This window comes from Panicum virgatum, chromosome 6N (genome assembly GCF_016808335.1).
Source record: "Panicum virgatum strain AP13 chromosome 6N, P.virgatum_v5, whole genome shotgun sequence".
NCBI lineage: Eukaryota > Viridiplantae > Streptophyta > Magnoliopsida > Poales > Poaceae > Panicum > Panicum virgatum.
The window spans coordinates 1,537,545-1,563,204 of record NC_053150.1 but is presented as its reverse complement, the minus strand read 5'-3'; the positions used below and the strand labels follow the sequence as shown (position 1 = coordinate 1,563,204).

The 25,660-nt window shown below is 44.9% G+C and overlaps 2 protein-coding genes and 1 pseudogene across 2 annotated transcripts; 2 read left to right on the top strand and 1 right to left on the bottom strand.

The window, feature by feature from the left end:
* Positions 1 to 101: 101 nt before the first annotated feature.
* On the top strand, positions 102 to 5,546 carry LOC120680107 (annotated as a pseudogene).
* Positions 5,547 to 7,806: 2,260 nt separating this feature from the next.
* Positions 7,807 to 13,183, bottom strand: LOC120677689 (far upstream element-binding protein 2-like). Its single transcript, XM_039958861.1, has 7 exons — positions 12,852 to 13,183; positions 12,483 to 12,721; positions 12,120 to 12,305; positions 11,930 to 12,025; positions 11,783 to 11,854; positions 11,570 to 11,686; positions 7,807 to 9,222 (listed from the first exon to the last, which is right to left on the bottom strand). Exons 1-7 carry the CDS (start codon positions 13,078 to 13,080, stop codon positions 8,065 to 8,067), a joined length of 2,097 nt encoding a protein of 698 aa, XP_039814795.1. The 5' UTR covers positions 13,081 to 13,183; the 3' UTR covers positions 7,807 to 8,064.
* A 1,162-nt stretch (positions 13,184 to 14,345) lies between these two features.
* Positions 14,346 to 24,791, top strand: LOC120677688 (phospholipase SGR2-like). The gene is made up of 22 exons (XM_039958860.1): positions 14,346 to 14,682; positions 15,167 to 15,267; positions 15,572 to 15,724; positions 15,894 to 16,049; positions 17,356 to 17,427; positions 17,507 to 17,644; positions 17,832 to 17,882; positions 18,733 to 18,903; positions 19,434 to 19,583; positions 19,878 to 19,943; positions 20,039 to 20,563; positions 20,854 to 20,941; positions 21,027 to 21,133; positions 21,223 to 21,295; positions 22,236 to 22,338; positions 22,560 to 22,653; positions 22,760 to 22,822; positions 23,007 to 23,055; positions 23,138 to 23,238; positions 23,679 to 23,725; positions 23,828 to 24,073; positions 24,383 to 24,791. Exons 1-21 carry the CDS (start codon positions 14,403 to 14,405, stop codon positions 24,069 to 24,071), a joined length of 2,832 nt encoding a protein of 943 aa, XP_039814794.1. The 5' UTR covers positions 14,346 to 14,402; the 3' UTR covers positions 24,072 to 24,073; positions 24,383 to 24,791.
* The last annotated feature ends 869 nt before the right edge of the window (positions 24,792 to 25,660 follow it).

Genomic DNA, 25,660 nt, shown 5'->3' with positions numbered 1-25,660 from the left:
TGATGCATCCACTTGTGCTTTCCTTGATCAGTTTCATCCGGGGAAAAAAACCCTTAGCTGCAGGCCACCGCCCACAGCTGTTGTCACTTATCAGCCGGCTAAATATCCTTAATCACTGAAAGGGCAAAAGGACATCGTCACTATACAAACAGAACATTACTAAACTACCCCTGACGTCTGACCTCCTTGCTTAGTAGGCCGTGCCTATTTCTCCACTCACCAGAAGGAGCCAACACCTGAAAAAAAAAACGATGCCAGCAAGAACCCTCGTGGAGTCCATTGCTTGTATAAACGCAGAGCAGAGCGCCTTTCTGAAAGAGCACGGCGATCCAAAATTTTGTGGCAGTCTGGGAGCATTCGGGTTCAGGTATCGCTCTTCTTCCTCCTCTCCTCTGTCGTTTCGGATGATTCCTGGACCCTCTCCAGTCTCCACGGGTGCTTGGAGTGCATGTCTTGGATCGCTTTCCTTGCATTCAGGCTTTTTGCTGTTTCTTGGCATCATTCAGGTGATATTGTGTACTGTGTTCTGTGGTTCCTTTGCACTATTCAGGTTCTTGTGTTTTTGATTGTCTGTCTACAGAACCCTGACTGTTGTTCAGCTTCAACCCAGCCAGAACCGACATGGGAAGTGCAGAGTTGCAGCAAGCCAAGGTACCTGAATCAGTACTCTGTTCTAGGAACTTTTGTTCAGAAGCACCATCTCTTCTTCCCTGTATTCCTGCGGACGCATCCCTTTGTGTGCTTGGACTTCTTTTGTCAAGTGGCTTTCTTTCCAACTTCTTATCTATAACATAACCAATCATGAGATGTTCCTCTGATAATCTGCAAGGATATTATTCATTGTTTCAACCATTTCTGTCTTCAGCAAGCACACTACTCTCACATGAGTGTTCCTACTTTAGGCGCTCTCGCACATCGATTGTTCACGGCCTGCATCGAGGACTTGGCAGAGGAGATTCGACGACGAAGGCAAGAAGGTTGCGATGTTTAGAATGACCATGAATGATATGATGGCAATTGTAAGTTGTACTGCCATTTGGCTTTCTGTTTTAGATGGTGCCAATGGAAGTGGGTTTTTTTTTTCGAAAGATAATGGAAGTGGTTAAATTGGCTCTTTTCTACAGTATTTCACTAAGAAAATGCCAAACATAGGGCCGTCCTCTCCCATAATTCTATTGACCTGGACGGCAAATGTAATTCTCATACTAGAATGCCACTGATTAATTTGGCTTAGTCGTATCAGCACTCAACACTGATCATGTTTAGCAATAACTGTGCATACTGCTTTTCTAGGTTAACACTGACTGTTTTTATGGTGGCATCGTAAGTTCCCATAATTGTCAAATTATTGAAATTGCAAGTTGAAGAAAGTGCAGAAGGCCGAGTAAGCTACTCTTTTGTCAACAAACTTTATGATAGTGTTTTTTCTTTTCCAAGACCAACTTTTTTCATTGGATTTCACTTGTTGAACATCACTACATTGTGCTATCCTGTCACTAAACTTCAGAACTTTTTCTCACTTTTCTAAACGCTGCAATTTATTATCCACTGAGAAAATGGATGGATAACTGCTACCGTGGTGTACCACTCGGTGGGCTAGGGTCAGTTTTCTCAGCCTTTTATGTATAAATCCTAGAGAAGCTAAATTTAGTGTTGGTATAGGATCAAGTTCAGTTATTCTCTATATATATTACCTTAAATTTGCCGTGGTGAGAGCTAGTACAAAATTTGTCTATAGCTGATGACAGACAGTTTGTTCAAATCACTTCCATTTATCAGTGCAGGAAGCATAGGGAGAAGCTACAGAGGGTACTTTCAGCAATTTCAGATATTCCCTGTCATAACTGAAGAGAAACCTATCCTAGCAAATCAATTTTCAGTAATCATTCTACAACTCCATTCATGGTTTGCAATACCCAGTTGCACTTAACTGTAAACAACTTCTGATAGCTACTATTTTCTTACCTAGGCATTTGTTTCACGCCCGAATGGGAAGAAGTACTCCACCGTGTTGTCTGCACCGACTGCAGATCTCCTGAAGTGAGCACTGCAATCCTATCACGTCCATTTGTATGCATCCGAATAGGTAAGACATCATGGTTAAGCATTGTGCAAATTTAATTTTACAGGGGAGTCGGTAAAGCCGGTATTGGATCTTGGGACTGGAAGCTGAAGGAGGACAAATGCACTTACCACGCCCTGTTTCCGAGATCATGGACAGTATATGATGGTAAATTGATGACTGCTTCAGTTCCAGATCAACAATTTTAGCTAAGAATGAAAGTGTTGCTGTAGCTACATAAATCATATCAATTAGATGATAATGCTTGAAAATTCCAATGAAGGTGAGCCTGACCCAGAGATCAAGATCACCTGCCGTCAGATATCACCCTTCATCCCTCACAACTACAAAGAGAGCAGCTTCCCGACTGCAGTTTTCACGTTTACGGTACAATTTGTTTCTTCTCCTTTCATCTATGCTGCAGATGCAATGACTGAAATTGAGTTGTAACTTTTTTATGTATAGCCTGATGATGTCTGCATTTCAGGTGCACAACTCTGGGAGCACACCTGCAGATGTGACGCTGCTATTCACCTGGGCTGTAAGTGCAGACCAACACCTTGCTTATTCTTTCAGTAGAAAGGGATCAGATCTTTGATGGCCTGACCTTTGATCCATATCTTTGATGGCCTGACCTTTGATCCATTTGTCTTGTAGAACTCGGTTGGTGGGAGATCGGAACTAACCGGGAATCATAGCAACTCAAAAATGAAGTAATGGACATGACATTGTGTTTATTAACATCTCCAGCTAATGCAATGCAGCAGAAACCAGGAATCATTCACAGTGCCTTCTTACACGTTGCAACTGCGTTCTTGCCTGTTTTGCAGAGATCGGGACGGCGTCATTGGCGTTCTCCTCCATCACAGGTTTGTTTGATCATCCATGGTGCCTTTTTATCCCCCACTTGCGCTTCTGTAAATGCCGGTGCTGAGATGACACTGACGCCAATGCAGGACGGCGGGCGGGCACCCTCCGGTGACGTTCGCGATCGCATCCCTGGAGACGGACGACGTCCCTGTCAACGTCTGCCCGTCCTTCACGATGGGACTGTCCAGCTCCGGCCAGTTCACGGCGACGGACATGTGGAACGAGATCAAGAAGGTAGAAACATTCCATCCATCCATCCATCCATCCCTGAACTCTGAATTGTTGTCCTCTGAATCCCTGACGCTCCACGCGCCGTACACGTTTGCCGCAACAGCACGGCTCGTTCGGCCACGCCGGCGCCGGCAACGCGTCGACGGCGGCGTCGAAGCCCGGGTCCTCCGTCGGCGCGGCGGTGGCGGCGTCGACGGCCGTGCCGGCGGGGGCGACACGGGTGGTGTCCTTCTCTCTGGCCTGGGCGTACCCCGATGTCAAGTTCCCCGCCGGGACAACGTACCGCAGGTGAGTGTTGCTGATCCTGCATTGACCAGTGGATTGTCTTTGTCTGTGATCACTGACATTGCATGATGTTGTTGCCCGGTGAGGCAGGAGGTACACAAGTTCTACGGCGTTGATGCCGACGCAGCTGCAGAGCAACTGGCTCATGATGCTCTTCTTGGTGAGCTTCGTGACCGAACCTTCGTGCAGAAAGAGAGATGATCAAAAAAAAATTCATTTTGTTTGACGCGTGTTTGAATTCACAGCATGACTAGAGCATGTGAACTGGGAGTCCCAGATCGAGGAGTGGCAGAGGCCCATCCTGCACGACGAAAGGCTGCCTGAATGGTGAGGATTCAGTCAGATTAATTTCATGACAAAACTGACAATGCAGCATTGATTGGACAGTTATTTTGGTCTGAAACTCTGAACATTTGGTTTCAGGTATCCAGTTGCGCTGTTCAACGAGCTCTACTACCTCAATGCTGGAGGCACCATCTGGACAGGTAACTCCGAGCAGCTTGCTAATGATCAAACAAGAATCATGAATTGGCGACTGACAAAGAAATGTAAGCGACAGACCGGCAGCCTCCAAAGAACGCCGGCTTCGCTTCATCCCGTCCGTTCTTGCTCGACGCGCCCACGGGTGGCGGCAGCGCGGTGGACAGCATCGTGAGCGCCATGGCGTCGGCGACGGAGCGCTCCCACGCGGCGGCGACGAGAACGTGGGGCAGTTCTTGTACATGGAAGGGATGGAGTACAACATGTACAACACCTACGACGTCCACTTCTACTCCTTCGCGCTTCTCGCCCTCTTCCCGGAGCTGGAGCTCAGCCTGCAGCGCGACTTCGCCCGGGCCGTCCTCCTCCACGACCCGCGCCTCCGCCGCACACACGACGTCGGGCTCAACGACCCGTGGTTCGAGCTGAACGCGTACTTGCTCCACGACGCGACGCGGTGGAAGGACCTCAACCCCAAGTTCGTGCTCCAGGTGTACCGCGACGCCGTGGCCACGGGCGACGCGGCGTTCGCGGAGGCGGCGTGGCCGGCGGTGTACACGGCCATGGCGTACATGGACCAGTTCGACCGGGACGGGGACGTCGTGATCGAGAACGAGGGCATCCCGGACCAGACCTACGACATCTGGTCCGTCTCCGGCGTCAGCGCCTACACGGGCGGACTCTGGGTTGCCGCGCTGCAGGCCGCCGCCGCCATGGCGCGCATCGTCGGCGACCGCGCCGCCGAGGCCTACTTCCACGAGCGGCACGGCAAGGCGAGGCGCGTGTACGACGGCGAGCTCTGTAACGGGAGCTACTTCAACTACGACAACAGCGGCGGCGCCACCAGCTCGTCGATCATGGCGGACCAGCTCGCCGGGCAGTGGTACGCGCGGGCGTGCGGGCTGGAGCCGGTGGTGGAGGAGGCCAAGGCCCGGAGCGCGCTGGCGACGGTGCTGGACTACAACGTGATGCGGGTGAGGGGCGGCGCGGTCGGGGCGGTGAACGGGATGCGGCCGGACGGCAGCGTGGACGCGTCGTCGCCGCAGTCCAAGGAGGTGTGGCCCGGGGTGACGTACTCCGTGGCGGCGGCCATGGTCCACGAGGGCATGCCGGAGGCCGCGTTCCGGACGGCCAAGGGCGCCCACGACGCCGCCTGGTCCAAGGACGGCTTCGGGTACGCGTTCCAGACGCCGGAGGCGTGGACGGTGGACGGCGGCTACCGGTCGCTGCACTACATGCGGCCGCTCGGCATCTGGGCGATGCAGTGGGCGCTGTCGCCGCCCAAGCTCCACAAGGACCTCAGGGTGGCGGCAGCATCAGAGGAGTCACCGGCAGACGCCGCCGTGGGGCAGGCAAAGTTCGAGAAGTTGGCGAGCATGCTGAAGCTGCCGCAGGAGCAGCAGCAGCAGCCAAAGGGATACCTATGGGCCATCTACGACGTCATTAGGCAAATGGCGTTCCCAGCATAAGAGCTGGTTAAAACTCTGGAGGGGTACTCCCCGTCTTGAAACAATTAGTGTTCCCGTGGCAGTTTGGAACTGCCCCAAGATTGTCAGCAGAATGGCAGAATGTATTTGTTTCATATAGAGAGAGAGATGATGAAACTTAAGCTTTCCAAGCACTTGTGTTCGACGGTATTTTGAACATGTTTCTCAAAGTAAACAAGCTAAGATATGCATACGTATGAGATAAGAGAAGCAAACTAACATGTAAAGAAGTCCACACATGCTAGCTGCACGTACGTGTCATCTGCCTTGTTCTTTTCAGAGGTTGCACAAACTGATTGGGCTAATGCATGTACGCAACTTGTGATCAGCGTGGCCGCGGTTAATGGGCTGGAGTTGCTAAGCTTCAAGCATTATTGGGCTGATCAATAAAGAATTAGCACTAATTAATCTGATGCATGTGGGCTCTTACGTGACCCATGCATGGCCCATGCATCAGCCCATGTGAGCCTCGTGCGGTGCATACGAGTGGATCATCTCCACGAATTATCTTCTGGAAGCTTCTCGCATGCACACGTGCGCCAGCTGAAAGATAAGATCAAACTTTCAAATTTTGAATTAGCAGCCGCGCGGCGTGGAACTGATCCGAGCGCTTCGCTCGGGCGCCGGCTTGCTCGGCAACGGATTAGAGGCGGCGCACGGCTCGACGCTCCTCTCCTGGCCCCTGCCTCCAGCCTATAAAAGAGACCCCTCAGTCTCTCACGGGAGGAGACACCCACATCCATCTACACCACGCCGCCCGACTGCGCACGGCCACCATCGTCACCACGCTCTGCACTGCGCCAATCCGCCGGCCGGAGTTCGTGATCAACGACGACGACTGCCGTGCGGCCATCTCCATCTCCATCACGCATACGACGCCGGCGACCGAGTCCGCAGCCTGCGGCGGAGTTCCGACCTCGGCTTCACGACGCCACGCAACTGACGTCATCGCCGTCGAACACTTCGGCGTCGACTCCATGGCTCCCATCCTTCTCGCCGGTGACTCTGGTTGAGATCGATCTATCTTATTTGTTTTATTCTTGTTCTTGCATGTTTCCTTTCAGCACGCATGCATGAAGGAGTTCTGCACATCATCGTGGGCATCTCATGGTCACCATGAAGGAGATTGTCGCTCCTCGCGGTGAGCAGCCTGCCATGTCGCCGACCGCCACCGAGATCGCCGCCGCGGCTCGATGTTGTGCAGTTCGCCGCCGGAGCTCGTCCATGAACAGCCCGCCTTGTCGCCGGCCGCCGAGATCATCACCGTCTCGCCGCCACGGATCGCTGCTGTCCAACTCGCCGCCATGCAGCCGGTCATTGGAGCTCGTCGTCTCTGAACAGCCCATGTCACCGAGATGCATCTGTCCAGGAAAGGCCACGATGCCCTGCATGCATCAAGTCAAGAGTTATTCCTGTACAAGTTTAGAAGCCACCAGATTGGATCAACGTGAAATGTGGTGCCTCCTCATCCTCGACGTTCACAGATAGAGGAGTGATGCCGATGTGTTCTGTCTTCGACCGGGCTGCAATCGCCTAGACCCCGTCTCTGTGTCGTGGGTTGCGTTCCGGCCGGATCTGCGCCTGTCAAGTCCCTACGACGATTATTGAAAACACTTCTATTTTGCTACGCCATCTGACGTCCAACTGATCGAACTGAGCGTCACCATGCACTACATCAACGACTCTATTGTTGTACTTGCTGTTCGTATCCGACGAGGCGGACGCCGTCGACGTTTCGACGGCGTTACCATCGGCCCATGGACCGACGAGGTCATGATAATGCCGACGCCTGCATTCATCCATCATCATCATCATCATGCATGCATGGAGGACGCAAAGTGAAGATCGAAGAAGACGACCATTGCAGTTTAATCGGAGGTGTTTTGCAACTATCTCGCAGATGTAATTAACTAGGAGCCTTCCGAGGCCCTAGGAACCAGAAGACCACATCGCCCATGTTCGATTTGCCCCACGGCAGGCTATGGAGCGCCCATATATATAAGTAACCTGTATTTATATTTGTTGGAAAATATGAATAAAATATATATTCCTTATTTGTTCTTTGTCTATTTATTTTTTGTGTACTTAGTACACTGGCACGCCCGCAATTTATTTCCCCCCGCGTGTAGAAGAAACCCACTTGGTATTTTTCTCCCCCAAACAACTTGATATGAAAGGAATGTTTCTACAGTGTCCATTCTCGTCATGCTAACACAAATAACAGATCAAATAATATGAAACTAACGAAATTTTAGATGCTCATGCGCAGAAACATTACATTTCTGCCAACTCCCAAGAACACCTTATCTTGCCTTGAACAACATAAGGCAAAACACGCCAATCTTTCCAGGAACGACAGTGCAAAACTAAGCAAAAATATTATAGATGAAGGATCAAGAAATTACTTGACAAGCTACGAAATATAATAATAAAACAAAGGTTCTCTTAAAACTGAATAGGATGTTTAATGTCACCTTAACCAGACTACTAGGTACTACAGCAATGCAAGTATTACAACTTGGAGGGTTACAATCTCATTCAGATAACAAAAGTCCACACTAACCATTGCATCCCCAGAAACATCCAAAAGATCCAAACATTGGGATAGGTATGAAACAAGATCTGCTGTCAGTGCCGGTTGAGAGAGGTTCATGCTGTCCACTGCCCACCGGCATATCCAGCAGCAGGCTGTGGCGACACCACCTTTGCTGGAGCAGGCTGTGGATTTGCAGCAGGTGCAGCGTATCCGCTTTGAGCTGGTGCTGCTGCAGACTGATCATAACTTGGAGGGTTTGTAGGTGGTTGGGTGTACCCTGCCTGGCCATATGCTGCAGGCTGGCCAGCTGCTGGCGCAGAAGCATAACCAGGCTGACCAGCTGAAGGAGCAGGAGGTCCATATCCTGATTGTGAGTAGGCACTTCCATAGTTGGGATCTGCTGGAGCTCCCTGGTAGCCATAGTTCGCATTGGCTGGAGCGGCTTGATCACCATATGCTGGTTGGGATTGCGGGTACTGTGCATAGCCACCTTGCTGTGTGCCTTGCTGAGGATAACCTGGCGCTGCTGGTGCATTCTGGCCATATGGAGTTGGTGCTTGCCCACTCTGCTGTGGGTAGCCCTGTTGAGCATACCCATCAGGTGCAGTTGCCACGCCATATGTTTGGCCATAAGCAGGAGGTTGCTGGGAGGGTGGCCCATAAGATGCAGGCGGTGGTGCCTGGTAGGAGCCATCTGCAGCCGGAGCACCTCTGGGCGCCCATTGTCCCGGTCCACTGTAAGGAGGCCTAGCATAAGGATCTGCCTGTTGAGGATAGCCTTGCTGGGGGGCCATTGGTGGCTGCCCATAGTACTGGTTTGGAGGCGGAGCATTGTATCTAGGATCACCATACCCATGGCCATAGTTCTGTTGAGGCGCATGTTGCTGATACGGAGGTTGTCCATAGCCAGGAGCCTGAGATTGCCCATAACTGTTGTAGCTCCCTGGTCCAGGAGGGTAGTTTGGTGGCTGGCTATCATATGGTTGAGATCCCTGCTTGTAGTAGTCAGAACCACCACCCTGATATGAAGGATGGGGCGGAGGGCCCCCCTGCCTTTGATCCCAGCCCATGCCGCCTCTTGGTGGTCCCTGCTGCGGGTAACCACCATAGGGTGGGTTGTAGTTCTGAGGTGGAGGCATACCTCTTGGTGGGTACCCATAGCCAGGCTGACTTTGAGAACGTGGCCCCCACTGCGAAGCTGCACCATGACCCTGAGGGTGGTAACCTTGCGGACCAAATCCACCAGATTGGTTCGCATGCTTTGAGAAATTCTGTAAAAGAAAGCCTGTTAGAAACCAGAAAATAAAACTAGATAATAAATAGTGGCAAATACACCTATCGAAAAAGCAAAAGGCAATTATAGGATGCTATCAAGGGGCAACCAGACAGAGTTCACATTTTGCAATTAAATAAGAATAACAATGAGAAAATATGCCTGCATATCTGGCTGTGTACCATACTTAAGACAGTGCAACATTGATCATAAAATCATTCAAGAAAATTGTTCAAGAACAGAATTCCATCAATACGAGTCAAAATTTCCACAGACTTGTGGAGAACATGATGTATGTGACACCATTAATATAATACAAATAATAAAATTACAAAAATAATAAAAATATCAACAAGACCTTGGTTACCATAATTGAAAACAGCAACAAGAAATTTAAATAAAAAAAGAAGGGTAGTTCAGTATTTAAAATATTTGTTCATCTCATAAACATACAAGCAGCTTCAATCCAAAGCACATAAATATTGAGAGATTAAATACAATGCAGCACACATTATCTGATAGCAACTGTAAAAAATATTGGGCCTATAATAGTGCTATGTAACCCGCATTTCATTATAGTTAATTCAACATTCTACATAAGAGCGCTATACCGAAGTACCAATGATGTGCAAATGCTTTGTTCAGCTATAGCATATGGAAGTGGTGTTTTGCAGACAACATACAGTCGCAAACGATTCAGTTTAGCAAACCTAGACATGCTGATGCAGTAGCCTTGTCATGGCAATGATACACCTGTTGCAGTCTTCAAATACCATACTGTTTCTGTTTCCTTTTGGCAATAGGCAGCCTTACCAGTTACCAACTACATAAACCATGCAAGGGTAAGGGATAATGGAAATATCCCTCTGCGGTGCATGTATAGGATGAAGAACGATGACCCCATGAGGAAAGCTAGCTGTATCTGCATTAGGATACCCAACCAACTCCAAATTTGCACCTTCAACAAAGACAATCCATGGAAACTGGAAGCGAATGAATCTGATTTGTCAGTTGTGACTGCTTATGTAGGAAACATAATCAGATCGTATCTAGTAATTAGCAAAATGCCAATTGGACAAACTGCTGGTATGGTAACACAGCACTTGAAAAGCTGAAGTCAAGGATCTTGTGTTCCACCTTGTTTCAATTAAGCATGCCCATGTTTGTTATTAAGTCAACAGATAAAAAAAGTTGATAATGTGTTTACTACTAACAGTCAAGCTTGTGGGATAAAGAATTCTATCAGTTTTATCCAAATTTCCCAAACAAACCACTTGCTATGTATCGTCAACAGTCCATCCCATCTCTGAATTATTTGATACTGTATTATTTTGACGATTTTATAATTTATATTCTTTATAATCAGGAGTGGACAAGTATCGAAGAATGCATAGTGCTGTAAAACGGGAAGACAAATTAAGGCAACAAAAACATAATGCTTAGTGCTAAGGATAGGGATTTATACGAGCGGAAGGAAGTGAAACATTCATGGAGGTATTCAACTTGATAAAGATTAAAAACCTAAGAGAAGTATTCCTAAAAAACATTGTGGATGAGATAATAGAAATTATTGATTCCCTCGGTCCTCACAAAGTAATGGTGTCTCATCTATCTTTCATCAGAAAAATGGAAAAGAGAACACAAGCAGATCACTGATTAAGAAGAACTTACCTTTCAGCCCAACTAGGCCCTGCAATATCAAGATTGGTACTTCATACAAGGGCCATTGTAGAAGAGAGGTTAGTTTATAACAACACTTGAATTAATAAAAAACCAAAGGTCCAACACTCCCACGCAAGAAAATGGCAATCTACTTGCAATATTAATAACAAAATAGTGAAACCAAGCAGTGTTTCTCTTTATAACAAAAATATCAGTATACTCAGGGCATCTATACAAGCTAAAAAGCTTATCAAGGAGGACTGATTAAAACAATGACAGAAAATCTCAAGTTTGGCTCCAAAATATCATAAATATCATACGAACCGTACAATGATACAGCAGGCATATCATGGGCATGGCATCCAAAGCTCAGAACACTTATCAATCAACCAATCAATACAATAGCACAGTATGCAGTGTTCTCAACAGTAATGTCATGAACTTGACAAGGTAACAGAAATACCAGGAAGAGAAAATTGAATTCTGTGTCTAGCATAACGTGAATAACCATATCATGAGTGAATCAATCATGAAGCAAAATCACGTCAGCAGCTGGCATCAGAGTAAATCACAGAGTGAATGAACAAACAAAAGCTTGATTCAAGCCCCTAGGCTTCTAGCTACACTCAAACACTGAAAGCACGAATAGACTAAAAACAAAAGACAAAGTAAGATCACATCACCTGATTCATAGCCTGCTTGATCAAATCCTTTGCGACTTCAATCTGTTTCTTATTCCCAGTGACACGTACAGTTCGTTCAGTCAATGTAACACCCTCTGGAGGATGTTGGGGTATCAACTACAAAAAAAAAAACAAAGTTTTCATCAGCTTAGACCACTCGATATATGGGCAGTGAAGGCATTGGCATGCCAGCATAACAAGTAACATATCCACCTGAATACGAGCACCAGATCTTGTTTGCAGGCCTTTAATTGTCTCGCCACCTTTTCCGATAATCAGGCCAACCTATAGCATATACAGGTAATGGTTGAGCAAATAAAATGGCACCCTATAACTACATCATCAACGCAATGAAAGGACCTTATTATCAGGAACTGTCATCTCAAACTGCTCGGATCCTGACTGCCCACTTCCAAAGCCTCTAGCTATTAAAGCAGGGGAACCGCCAGCCTCAGCCTGGAATAGAGTGATGGAATTGTTAGGATTTGCGCGGGTGGATGCACAGGTAAAAAATAACTAGAATCGACGAATGAACACGCATATTTAGTACCTCAGCTATAACACTCTTAATAAGCTGCTCAGCTTTATCAACACTTGCAAGGGTTCCAACTAGTTCAACCGACCGGGTCAGAGCACTCGAATCTGCATCGATGTCCTTGGTGATTTGGATCTTTGCACCCGAGCTCGTTTGCAAGTTCCTGATTGTTTCACCAGCTTTTCCAATCAGCACACCAACCTGCATTAATACCCATAATCAGCATGCACCGAACAACACATCAAAACTAGTAGTGCCTATAAATGCTCTTATCCGTGTTTGCCGTTTCGTCCGTTCCTCCTAGGCCTAGCTAGTATCATGTATCATCACAGCTAAAGCAGAATCTCAACAGTAAATAAGCTCAACAGATGAATATACCTTGCTATTGGGCACTTCGATTTTCCGAGATGTCTCCTGAGAGGCAGTTGCTGCATCACCTTCTTGCTGTGGAGCTCCAGCTGCTGCTTCTGGTGTGGGCTCGAGTGGCAGAACCTCAGAAGCCGCGACCGGGCCATTATCACCATCTACCACCCCCTCGGTAGGGGCAACCTTGCCGTCCTCCGCAGCTGCGGGCTCCTCGGCATTCACGGAGGACCCATCGTTCTGCTGCTCAGTCCCTGATCCCAAACGAGAAAGCGAGCGAACCGACCGGATTAGCTGAAAGCTTGAAAGCGAAGTAGCAGTGCCCACGGCAAGGGATTAAACAGATTCAGAGCGAGATTGACAAGGGGGGCGTGAGAGATCCACCTCCGGAGGCGTCGGTCTCGCCGTCCACGCGGGGTCGCTTGGCGTCCTCTCCGTCGCCGTTCGCCTCCGCGTCGGCGCCGACCTCCTCAAGCTTCCTCTTGTGATCGACTTCGCCCGCCGCGGCCTCCTCCTGCGCCGCGGAGGCCGCGGAGTCGGTGGCAGCCGGATGCTCCTCGGGGGCTACTACCTCTGGCGGCGGGGTCAGCGGCGCGGCGTCGGGGTCCGCCATGGGGGAGCGAGAGGATTAGGGTTTGAGGGTTTTCGCCGCCTCCGATTTTTTTTTTCTTTTTAGACGGGTCGGCGTGGAGGCGCTTCTGGGGAGATGGGTCCGTGGCTGTTCTTGCCCGGTTATATAAAGGGGGAAAAGGGCGTTTCTTGCTGCAGCTAGTACGTATCATGTGTAGAAAGGCGTATTCTCCAGTGTGCAGGTGAAAGCAAAAATAATGTATTTTTACGGTACAACAACGTATGGTGTGCAGCTAGACTTAATAATAATAAATATAAATATACGTTCATGCATTCGAATTTTCAATCCTCGAACAATTAATAAAATCACATCCACCACTTCTTTTTTGAAAAGGAATTTTCATTCCATTAAGATAGGGAGCTAACCGACTCGGTGAGCACCGGGTCCTCAAGCTCCATGAAATGCCCTCCCAGCGGAGAGTGTCATTATGTGGACATCTACAACCAAACACTGTGCAATCCTATTACGTTCTCTAGGAACATATGAAACTAAAAAATTGTTAAGGAACATATGAAACTAAAAAATTGATATAATTTAATGCAGCCATACACCACTTCGAGTTTGACGTTCCATCTTATTTATTCTTACGTTTTCTACACTCGAGATAATGTGTTTGTATTTTTTGCTTGTGGTTTTTTGGGTTGTGCAGTGCTCCTCTTACGTGTTATGAATCCATCGAAAAATCTAATTGACCGGCTTGTTGCACCTTTTTCACTATGAGTATAGAATGAAATTTCAAAAAGCTATAAGTATACAATGAAATAATCAGTCACCACAAAACAGCTATAAACCATAATATCAACATCTTTACAAAGTCATCATAATCCTATAGTTGATACTTGTCCCATTCGATGGCCATCTATGGTATTCCTAAAGCATGGAGCTACTATAAACAGGCAGCTCCAGTGTGTGATAAAATTGAATCGTGGGCTACTCAAACCGAACAAAGGACTTAGTGACGGGTCGACGTTTCGTCATCAGAGCGAAAATTGATCATAGATCCAAGAATCTTGTCGGTGGTTTGAACTTTGGACACACCTTTTAAATTCGACGAATTTTTTACAAACTGGCTGCATAGAAGAGATTCGGCACTACTGCTCCAACCGGCCGGACCTGATTCCACCCAGGCCGGCCGGACGTTGCGGTTGGGCCGGGCTCTTCTGATTCGCCTCGCGGCCGCTCCTTTCCCAACCCTTCTTTGGGGCCCACCTCGCGCCGTCCCCACCGCCCTCTTCTTTCCCGTCTCCTACTCGCTCTCCGCCTCATTTTCCCTCGTCGCCGGCGATCCCCCGGGGGCTACGCGCATGGCGGGGCCGGACGAGAGCTGGGCTCAGGGCGGCGGCCCGGGGGACGACGCGTCGTCCTCGGGCGCGTCGACGTCTGCGAGCCGCGCGGGGCCCCCCGCCGGAGAGGCGGAGGGCGCGTCGCCGGACTCGCTGCGGAACACTGAGTCCAACATCCGGCGGCTGGAGGACGCGATCAAGCACTGCGCCGCGCGCCACAAGTACCTCGCGCGCACCAAGAGCCCCTCCGACGGCCAGGAGGTCCGCTGGTACTTCTGCAAGCTCCCCCTCCCCGGCAAAGGTGCGCCGCCCCGTCCCCTTCCCTCCCTTCCGGCTTCCACCGCATCCACCCGCGTGTGTTTGACTAGGGCGTTTTGGTTTCCTGTGGTGCTCCAACAGTTGATCTGTGCCCCCCCCCCCCCCGCCTTAATCATCTGCGTCGGAGCACCTCATCCATGGCTCATGCGAACTCTCTCACTAGCGTTACTTGGGGTTTAGTTTTCGGGATGTCACGCAAACTAGTTACTGATTTGGGCTCATGGCTGACATAGGAACTGGAAACTTAAAAGGTGGCAAATCGGGGTCATTCAAGTTCCAGCGACCTGTATCTACTTTAGGGTCATTATAATTGAACAGTAGCACGACATATCTGCACGGTTCAGCACACATGCTATTGTCGTACTAGTTCATGGGTCTCGTGAACTATCACCTTATTATCAATGCTTGAGGTAAAAGTATCCCTTGTTCAACACTTGAAGATTTCATGTGATTTATCGTTGATGCAGTGCTCTCTTCTTCGGTACCAAGGACAGAGATAGTCGGGAAAGGAGACTATTTCCGGTTCAGCGAGAGGGACTCTCTAGCACTGGAGGCGTCTTTCTTGGAGGTTAGTGTCCTAACGGAGATGCAGATGCATGAATTCTTATTCTTACTTAAAAACCACTCCAACATTAGTATTATTGCTACAATTATTGAAATGCATCCATCTGAGAATTAGTTAGCATCTTCAAACAATCGATCCATATTTCTTAGTTTTACATTTGCTATTTTATCTATAGTAGTCTATGCTTGCACATTTGAGTTTAAACTTGTTTTGCTCTTCTTTTTCGTCTTATGTACAATATAAGGGGAGCTATATTTTCCATTCGCAATCAAGAGTTGAAGTTCATCTTATCGGCTACTGTTTGTAGAGGGAGGAGGAGCTTCTTGCGTACTGGTGGAGGGAATATGCCGAATGCAGTGAAGGGCCAAGAGGATCCTTGGTTGAAAGTGATGATTCTGAATATCTTTATAAGATGGAGGAAGAGCGGGTTGGGGTTCCTGTGAAAGGTGGACTATATGAGGTTTGTGCTCTCTTTTCTGGTATGTTCAATCATTACCAATACGAATCACATATAGATCATTAAGAAGTAAAACTTTGGCTCCTATTTGTATTCTACCCATTGTTACTGACTACTCCCAGTATGCTATTTAGTGAATGTGTTACTGTCATAACAGCCTGCTGTCCTGCAGGTTGATTTGATGAGGCGCCATTGCTTCCCTGTGTACTGGAATGGGGAAAACAGGCGTGTCTTGAGAGGCCACTGGTTTGCTCGCAAAGGTGGTCTTGATTGGCTTCCCTTGCGTGAGGATGTTGCTGAACAACTGGAGTTAGCATATAATTGCCAGGTATTTTGTGGGATGTTGTTCAGTAATATTTTGCCAAGACTATCCGTAAATATTTTCTGGACTGCAATTTACCATAATAAATATTTTCTGGACTGCAATTTACCATAACTGCTAAGGAATTTTGAAAAGTCATTTGCGTTAGGAATGATAGCTAAGCTTGCCTGACCAGATCCAAATACTTTAAGGCTCCGTTTGGATGTCGATATTGGAGGGTGTGGCATTGATTTGGGTTCAATACCAAATCAATCATGGTATTGAAATGAACCACAATTCCAATTCTGTTGTTTGGATTACCTGAAATTAGCTTTTGGAATCTTAGGAAGCAATCCAATTTCAATTTCTGTTTGGAAGACAAAAGGATGGAATTGAAACTTGTGTAGCCAAAAAGAGGAGATCGGGGTACTGGCTTGCAGGAAGAAGGGGGCGCCAGTGCCAAGGAAGAACAGAGAGATGCCAACCATTGCTGTTGGCTGCCGCCGCCACCACTTGCGCTGCTGCGAGGGGGGCCAGACCTGCGCCGCTGCCGCACAAGCCCCATCCCGAACCTCCTCCTCCGCCTCCTCCGTCGCACGAGCCCTGCCCGGCAAACCTCCTCCGCCACCATCGTTTGGGGCCGGACCTGCGCCACCGCCGCTCATGGATGGGAAGGACTGTCATCGGGGAAGGGAAGGAGGGAGGAAGGGGACAGCGCGTGATGTGAGGCAGCCGTTGCACGAGAGGAGAGGGAGGGTGGAAGGGGATCGGACCGACGTGGAGAGAGAGGGCGGCGCAGGAGGGAGGGAGGCCATTTCCGCCCATACAGAGCAGGACTGCTCGACATTGCGGAAGGGTGTGCGGGTGTATAATGAATGCCGTTTGGTATTGGGTCGAGATTCCGGCTGCCAATTCCGAACCCATCCAAACAGCTGGAATTCAAGTGTACCAATACCAATTCCAAATTCTAGACTACAATATCTACATCCAAACAGGGTGTAAATCAATTCAATGGGCTGGGAGCTGAATTTTTAACTATTTAAGGAATCTTTGGATATTATATTTGTGCTACAAAGGATAACTAAACTTAGTTATCAAATAGTTATATTAATTCAATGGGCTGGGAACTTAGCTCTGAATCATGGGCTTCGTGATTGTGATGGGCTGATGCCTGATGGCAAATGATACAACTACATAAGTTGTGATGTGATGTGCACTGTGCATAAGCCTTTCACTCTAGTCATCTTGCTCTGTTAGTTTTGACATACTCATACTCCCTTCTCTAATTTTTAGCTCAGAAAATAGCTGAACACCCTGTTGTTGTCAAAACTAGGTCTGGCATCGTCGCAAATTTCAACCTTCAGGCCTATTTGCAGCACGGGTTGATCTCCAAGGAAGTACACCGGTATGTAATGCTGATAAAGCTTTGTCAGCAAAATAAAGATTGGTAATTTGTGGTCAAGCCTAAGATATGATTTGTGCAGGATTTGCATGCTCTTTTTACTGGAGAGGATGATACTTGGGAAGCTTGGCTTGTCTTTGATACAGGTCCTAAGCTTGGTAGCAACACAATCAAATTAAGGCGTGGATTTTGTCTTCCTGAACCTGCAAAGCCTTCACAGGTAACCTACCATGTTACTGTTTTGATCATAGAAAAACAAATGGACTATCGTGGAACAACGATTTTGTTCTCTATTTTTTGCCTTAAAATTTTGAAGTGCGCTCCTACTATTGGTTATGAATCTGGAATGTGGACAATTGCCTGATCAATTCTTTTAGTACATAACTGCCGTCTGATTTTTTTGCCAGGACGAGTTGCGTCAGCAAAAGGAAGAGGAAATGGATGATTACTGCTCTCAGGTATTTACTGTTTCAGATGCAGTGACCTTTTCTTTCTCGATATCGGTAGTCTGAATTTGGAAGTGAGACTGAAGAGAACTGTGAATATATGTTCCCCACAGGCAAATGATTTAGATATACATTATTGTTACAGGGAAAAGTACTTTAGAATATTTTTTCCCTACTATTTTCTCTAGTTAACCTAATTCCCTTATTGGTAGGCCGTTTGCAACATTTTTTTTTGTTAAATATACAACTAGGTGGTATGATGTAACTTTTTGTACTAAAAAAACATGAGGGCAGTCCCAATGCTCCAACATGGCAATGTGTTAGGCATTAATTAGGTGACCTCCTAGGATAAAATCTGATGTGAACAATTAAAAGAGGAGAGAGAAGAAGCTAGTGTCTCCATGAAAGAACAAGCTTGGCTCAGATCTAAGACCAAGAAACCACAAAACAAGCATTGGTGGAAGGTAGCATCCTCATAATTCGTTAACTCATTTGTCTTTTGGCCATGAAAAGTACCATAGACATAATGTATGGAGTATGGACACTAGACATCAGATGTTTAATTATTTATGCACTCTCTCATCTCTTAGACATCACCTTGGACATTTTGCATTTCGATTGGCCTGATGGCAAATGACTGTATGCGCAAAACTATATAGTTCACTGGAGCAATATATAGTTCAATGGAGCACCTTTTCTGTCGTCTGAATGCTTAGCACTGTCATCTTACACCAAAAGGTTGCTAGATTATTGGATAATCAGAAGTTCATTGTGTTGAAATTATGCACTTGAATTTTACAAGGTTTCTTGTTCAGCAAAAAACTTTGAAGTGATAATACATTCTGCAATTGCTTCTTCTTAGGTTCCAGTTGGTCATCTTGTATTCATGGTTCATGGCATTGGTCAGAGACTGGAGAAAGCTAATCTTGTTGATGATGTTGTTGATTTCCGTCGAGTAACTGCTAATCTAGCTGAAAGATACTTAACTTCTTATCAAAGAAGCACCCAGAGAGTTCTATTTATTCCCTGTCAGGTAAGAATTCAAAATTTCCCATAAATGATACATCCTGCTGAGATCTTTCTTTCCCCCTCGAATAAGAGGAGGGCTGTGCATTATTTCTTTTAATAACAAGAATAAATAGGTACCGAAGACACCACATGGACAAATCCCTCCCTCGCAACACAACACAACACAACACAACACAACACAACACAACACAACACAACACAACACAACACAACACAGCACAACACAACACAACACAACACAACACAAGCAATGCAATTAGCTTACCACTAAAGAATTCTGGATTCAGACATCCTGGATTAACATGTAGCCAATTGTTAATTATTATGAACTTTGTTATATATTCTGACAAAAAAATGCCTACAGAATATTACCTTTGAGCACATACACACTTAATAACAGTTGCTGAGTTGTTGCTTGTATATATTGATAAGATGACAGATCACAGAATTGTTTTTATGCAACCATGATATGTCGTATGGTTAAATCTCCATTGTTGCAACTTCCATGTCTAATACTGGTGCTTATTATGTCAGTGGAGGAAGGGTTTGAAGCTTAGTGGTGAACATACTGTTGAGAAACTCACTTTGGATGGAGTTAAAGGACTTCGAGTTGCGTTAGGTGCCACGGTTCATGATGTTCTGTATTACATGAGTCCTATCTACTGTCAACATATTATTGACTCGGTAATTTGCTATATCATTGCACTAACCTCTGTTTTCTGTGTTTTGGTCTGTTTGTTTTTGTGAAACCTTGATTTTCTTTGGTGGCTTTGAACCAAATCTGATTAGTCCAAGCAACTGTTGATGAGTGATGGTACTGATACTATGTCTTTTGACTCTCCATCTTACTGCTCCAGATATCCTCCTTTTGTGTATATTAGAAAACTTGAATATTCATGTTATATTTTTGTATTAGCTAAATGATTGAAAGCATTGTTGAACTCCTTACAATAAATTAGTAACTTGAACATATTACAGGTCTCGAACCAGTTGAACAAGCTGTACATGAAATTTCTGAAGAGAAATCCTGGTTACAGTGGAAAGGTTTGCACTCCATGACTTGTTCACAATTTTCTTGATGATTGCAATTGTGTCGATAATTAAACGAGAAACATTTTGACTTGCCCTTTTTCTTGCAGGTTTCATTGTATGGCCACTCGTTAGGAAGTGTTTTGTCTTATGATATACTTTGCCATCAAGAAACCCTTTGGGCCCCTTTTCCAACAGACTATCTGAACATGGAATGGACATCTGATAGAAGTCAAGGAGCAAAATCAGCCAATGAAGTTGCTGTACATGATTCAGCCACAAAGGATCACGATATTGCTACTCTAAGGCATTCTTGTGCTGATAGTGTAAATGGTGTCGTTGATGAAGATAACACCAGAACTGATGCTTCACATATGGATGGTGCACCCCCGTCATGTGTGATTGAGAATTCACCAAACAACGATGACACAGTTGTGTCACCTGGTGCAGTTGACACTGAACAAAATGAAGAAGAAAATACAATTGAGAATCATCAGACAATACATGCTGAGGAAGGGACTACTTCAGCTGTTAGCTCAAAAGATGCTGAAGGATCTAGCATGTCAAGGTCTGCTGAGGAAGTCAATGAAGAGGTCCTTGACAAAGATAAATTGATATTTTCACTAGAAGAAGAGGTCTGACTAAACAGAATTCAGCTAATTTATAATGTGGTTATTATTTTTGAATCTTCAACTTCATAAGAAGGCTCACCAATTGTTTATTGCCTTGAAAGGAATCATACACAAATATATTTAATTAATATTGAAATAAATTTATTATAGTAATATGTAAGATTTACATTTACTTGCTCAGATATTCAACACCTCACTGCGAAGCCCAAAATTAACAGTGTTAGCTTGAAGCCTAGCAATAGTGCTAGTTAAGCTACATAACAAATTGATGGCTATACTTCTCCGTTATTCAGGTGAAACGTCTTAAAGCTAGGCTAGAACAACTTGAACAACAGAATCATCTAGTGGCTGAAAGCATCAGTGGTGTTGAGTATCATGAAGGTAAGTAGTTGCTTTTGGTTCAAGTCTTCTCTTATGAGGTTTGTAATGTGTTTGTTATTCAGATTTTAATATGTATTTGTGATAGGTAAAAGTGCCAATCTTACTATCAACTCTGGCAAACTTTTCACGGTTCAAGGAGGTACGAATCAGTCCTACTCACCACAAATCAGATACACTAAACTAAACTTTAAGGTAATATAGCCTGAGTTATTTTCAGTATTTTATCATTGTTTCATTCACTTGAATTTTATGTCATCGTTGCATTATTTTTGGATATTCAGGTTGACACATTCTTTGCTGTTGGATCTCCCTTGGGTGTCTTCCTTTCCCTGCGTAATGTCCGTATTGGCATTGGTATGGAACCTTTGACTTTTTTTTTTTGAAGGAGAAAATCTCTGCTTATATTGGAAAGCCAATATGGAACCTTTGACTGATGATAGTCCTGTTTATAAGTGGTTATTGTTGGAACAGCAATCAACCCTTTGTGTATTTTTTGCTTGCTTTCCATTAGTGTTGATGTTTTTTCTTTTTGGGTCCTTTTTTGGTTTAGATAAATTTACATCAACTTTTGAACTACCTGCTCAATAATGATTTATCCATGAGTAACTAGAAGAAAATTATGTATGCTTCATTGCATGATAGCCCTAACAAAGACATGTGAAGTTGCTGAAAACTTTTTGCAAGAATAATAAACTTCACTTGACAATTCATTAAACGTACTCAATGGCCATCAAACTTTTCTAAAGTTGCTTTTGTAATTTGTATATGTAAAAATCTTAAGACTTTTGAAAAAGATAAATTGGGCTGCTGTTCCTATGTATTATCAAGGATGATGGCCATGTAGTGGCACATTTTTTTCTATACACGCAGGAGAACTGCGTGTTGTTGTATTAATAGATAGTAAAAAGGGTCCGATTACAGGCGACTTTTGAAGAGGATAAATTAGGCTGCTGTTCCTATGTATTATCAAGGATGATGTCCAGATAGAAAAAAAAAACGGTCCGATGACAGGCTGATTCCATGGCTTGGGTTAGTTTTTCTACTATATTCGTGCCCTTGGTTTTTTGGACTACCGCTCATACTCCTCACTGCAACAGATCCCCTAGTTCTTTCATCCCCGCCATCCTCATAGTGGCACATGTTTCAAGTTACTTTTAGCATTTCTTTCTGTATACAGATACTGACAATTCTCCCTGGAAGCTGGCAACTGCTTCCATTGTTGCCAGTTGCTCTATGATTTGCTGTCTCCTATCATTCCATGACTTGTATCTGAATTTTATACCTTGTTCTAAAGGCAGGGGGCAAGATTATTGGCAGGATGAGAACATAATCGAAGAGATGCCATGCTGCCGGCAGATGTTCAATATTTTTCATCCTTTTGATCCTGTAGCATACAGGTCGGTAGCTTTCTAACACTAGTTTTTTCTTATGTCACGTTTGGCGAGTTCATAAAATATACAATACCGCAATGGAATTAAATAATGGCAACCTGATATGAAAAGATGTGGATAGCCTTTGTCGCACTTAGATACAGTTCTTTATTGCACTGGAAGACAGTGTACTTATCTGTTGCGTAGTGAGGAATATGTCATATGAATCTAGGTGGGCTTTTATACAGAGTTGAACCACTTGTATGCGAAGATTATCTAAAGAAGCGCCCTGTCATTGTACCCTACCATAGAGGTGGAAAGAGAATACATGTTGGAGTGCAGGTGGGTTATTCATCAATTTAACTGCCTGTTCCTAGCAGAGAATGTGTTTTTTACTTGACAGGACTTTGTATCTTGATTACCTTTTTTGGGTTGATATACCATGTAGGAGTTCACAGAAGATATTGCTGCACATTCCCAAGCCATTGCCCGTCAATTGAAGTCATTAAAGGTAAGGTCTGCTCTGCAAGGGTTTTGTGAATTTGGTGTGTGCTTTTAACAAACAGTGATGTGAACCTTGGTGGGTTTTGATCTATTAAGTAGTATGTGTTATGAATGATCTAGCAATGAAGCTCTTATTATAGCCTTAGTGAATGTATGCGCTTTCAACTCTTCGATTTCTTTGCCTTCTATAGGTCAAAGCAGTAGCTGCTATGCTAGCATTGAGCAGAAAGGAAACAGAAGGTATTCATGTTTCTTTATCTTTCATACATTTAAAATTGCAAATAAAACAGTTCTGACAAAATGATAATTGCTATTCATATAGAGGATGGTGAGACTGCCAATGAGAAAGACAGATCATATGGTTCCATGATGATGGAAAGGTTAACAGATGCACCGGATGGTCGAATTGACCATGTGCTTCAGGTGATAAAATTTCTACTTTATATTCGTTTATATTTGTGTATTACAGCACATTGGGCAACTGGTACACAGTCACACACCATCTTACAATCCCGACTTCACAGTCCTTCTGTGAAGACCTGGGTTGCACCACCAGAATTACTAATTACTCATTTAAGAAAATAATGACTAATTATTGAACTGTAGTTTGATAACCCTGGTTGAGGTTTGATCATACAAAGGGGTGTGCAACTCCGAAATTCTGTTAACACCATGTCAGAGCACTGCACAGTATTTACACATTATTTGTAACTGGCTGGCACCTTCACATGTGCAGAGTGCAGTGAACTCCTTTGGCAACATCATCCACTTTCTCCTCACTACCGTTTTTGGCTTTGCCGTTCTTGTATGTTTTAGATTCAATGATTTTTTTTAATCTCGGAGTCTTAATAATGTTCTTGCAGGAGAAAACATTTCAACATCCATATCTATCTGCTCTGGGAGCTCATACGTGAGTTAAAAAACCTTTCGTGTTGACTGATTATATTGTCATTACCTGTTTAAATCTAGTTTCAGATTTTCACTGACCTTGGAGTTGTTACCTTACCTGTAGTAACTATTGGCGAGATCATGATACTGCTCTTTTCATTCTAAGACATTTGTATCATGACATACCTGAGGAACCTCCAACAGATGGCATCGGAAGGAGGCCTATTAAACTATTTTATGAGAGAGATCCATTTGTTGAAGAAACACCCCTGACATTTGCAGATGAAGCATCAGTTAAGGAGTTATCCAGAAAGGTGAGAACACACACAAGAAAACAGGATAATGATGCCAACTGCGAAGCCTCTTGATGGTATGTCGGATGAATATTGTTCTCATTTCCTTTCAAGATTGTTATTATGTGCAGAGTTTGGTTGGTTGGGAATAACATCTTGCCTAGTTTTTTTTTTACGCTGCTAAGGTACTTGTTTTACCTGAACTCTAAATAATCCAACGTGATCATCAAAATAGCTGAGTTAGAAAAAGGTAAATTGGAGGGAACTAGCAACCTGTCATGCCCTGCATTTTTAGTTGATGCAATGGAACAATGTGTATGATATGAGGTGGAATCTTTTGCTACTTTTGAATGAACACTAAACCCAACGCTTTCTTCCTCCCCCAGGTGCCAATGTGCCATTATCTGTTGCAATCATGTTACAACCTCACGGACCGCGCCAAGCATAAGATGCAGGCATGAGATGGAAGGACAATTCCACAAACGGCTGTCCTCAGGAAACTGAACCCCACAAAATGGTGCGGTTTCGCACTTGTCACCAGAAATAGGCACTCCAGTGAATGTTGTACATGAACGGTTGCTGCCAAGTGCGACTCGCTCTTTCCTATCCTGAATGCGATGTTGCAGCTGTACATATTAAGGAATATTACAGGGTGTAGTCTCGAACGATGGTGGTAGTCTTTTTGTCACGCGCGTCATTTATACTAGTAGGGATGCACGTGCCACATGCACGTGTTTAAAGAACAATTATATTTAGAAATAATTGAATCTCATCAAATAAATACTAAAAAATAAATTTATTTATTAATATCATGGCAATCCACTCTAATCTAATATAAACTAATACATGGGGTCGAATGAAGTTCCGGACTTTTGGTATTTTGGAAATGCTCTTGCTATTTATCGTATGTGTACTCGTCGTATTTCATTGCAGACTTGCATCCCTTTTGAATCCAAACGTGATACATCATAAAATTTCTTTACAAACGTACCATATATAGCCGAATAAAAAAATTTACAAATCTAGCAATTAATACTTTATAAATGAAAGCACACCGATGCAAATAGAGTTAGACATATACACATTATGAATTCTAGCATATGAAAACATTCCGATATACCATACGTATATATATTCAGTCATTACGAATTCTTGCATCTGAAAACATTTCGATATGCCATAAGCACTCACAATCTTCAAGCACTTGACCTAAAGGAAAAATATATGTGATTAGAAGGAGCACAATAACACACAACTATATGAGTGCACAAATGCATGTTACTAAATATGATTATAGAAAATTATCTGTGTCCCTTGCCCGCGTCCATCCATCCTCTACTTGCCATCGCTCCCGCCTCCAACCCCAACCATCCCTTTTCGTCTTCCTCCTTTTACCGGGCTTCGACGCTACTCCATCTCGATCCACTTTCTCTACCAGCAGCAAAAGGCCATTTTGCTCAAGAAGGCGTTTTAACTCTTCCAACTGCTACTGGTCAGTGGAGATATTTCCCCATTCCTTCTCCTATCTTCCTCGTGAGATGAGAATAAGTGTGAAAGCTTCGATTTTAGCTAGTGGGGTTCAACCTTGGATGGTCCAGAACCAATCTAGTTCTTGCAGGACTTCAATTGCTGACATGATTGAGCTGTTAATTGTCTTGAATTAT

Excerpts from the sequence above, each read along its gene's own strand:
- LOC120677689 (XM_039958861.1), bottom strand. The coding sequence starts at position 13,080 with ATGGCGGACCCCGACGCCGCGCCGCTGACCCCGCCGCCAGAGGTAGTA. Across the intron at positions 12,026-12,119 it reads TTAAGAGTGTTATAGCTGAG|GCTGAGGCTGGCGGTTCCCC; the intron begins GTACTAAATATG and ends ACTCTATTCCAG. Across the intron at positions 11,687-11,782 it reads GATCTGGTGCTCGTATTCAG|TTGATACCCCAACATCCTCC; the intron begins GTGGATATGTTA and ends TTTTTTTTGTAG.
- LOC120677688 (XM_039958860.1), top strand. The coding sequence starts at position 14,403 with ATGGCGGGGCCGGACGAGAGCTGGGCTCAGGGCGGCGGCCCGGGGGAC. Across the intron at positions 16,050-17,355 it reads AGTTAGCATATAATTGCCAG|GTCTGGCATCGTCGCAAATT; the intron begins GTATTTTGTGGG and ends TGTCAAAACTAG. Across the intron at positions 20,564-20,853 it reads TATTTTCACTAGAAGAAGAG|GTGAAACGTCTTAAAGCTAG; the intron begins GTCTGACTAAAC and ends TCCGTTATTCAG.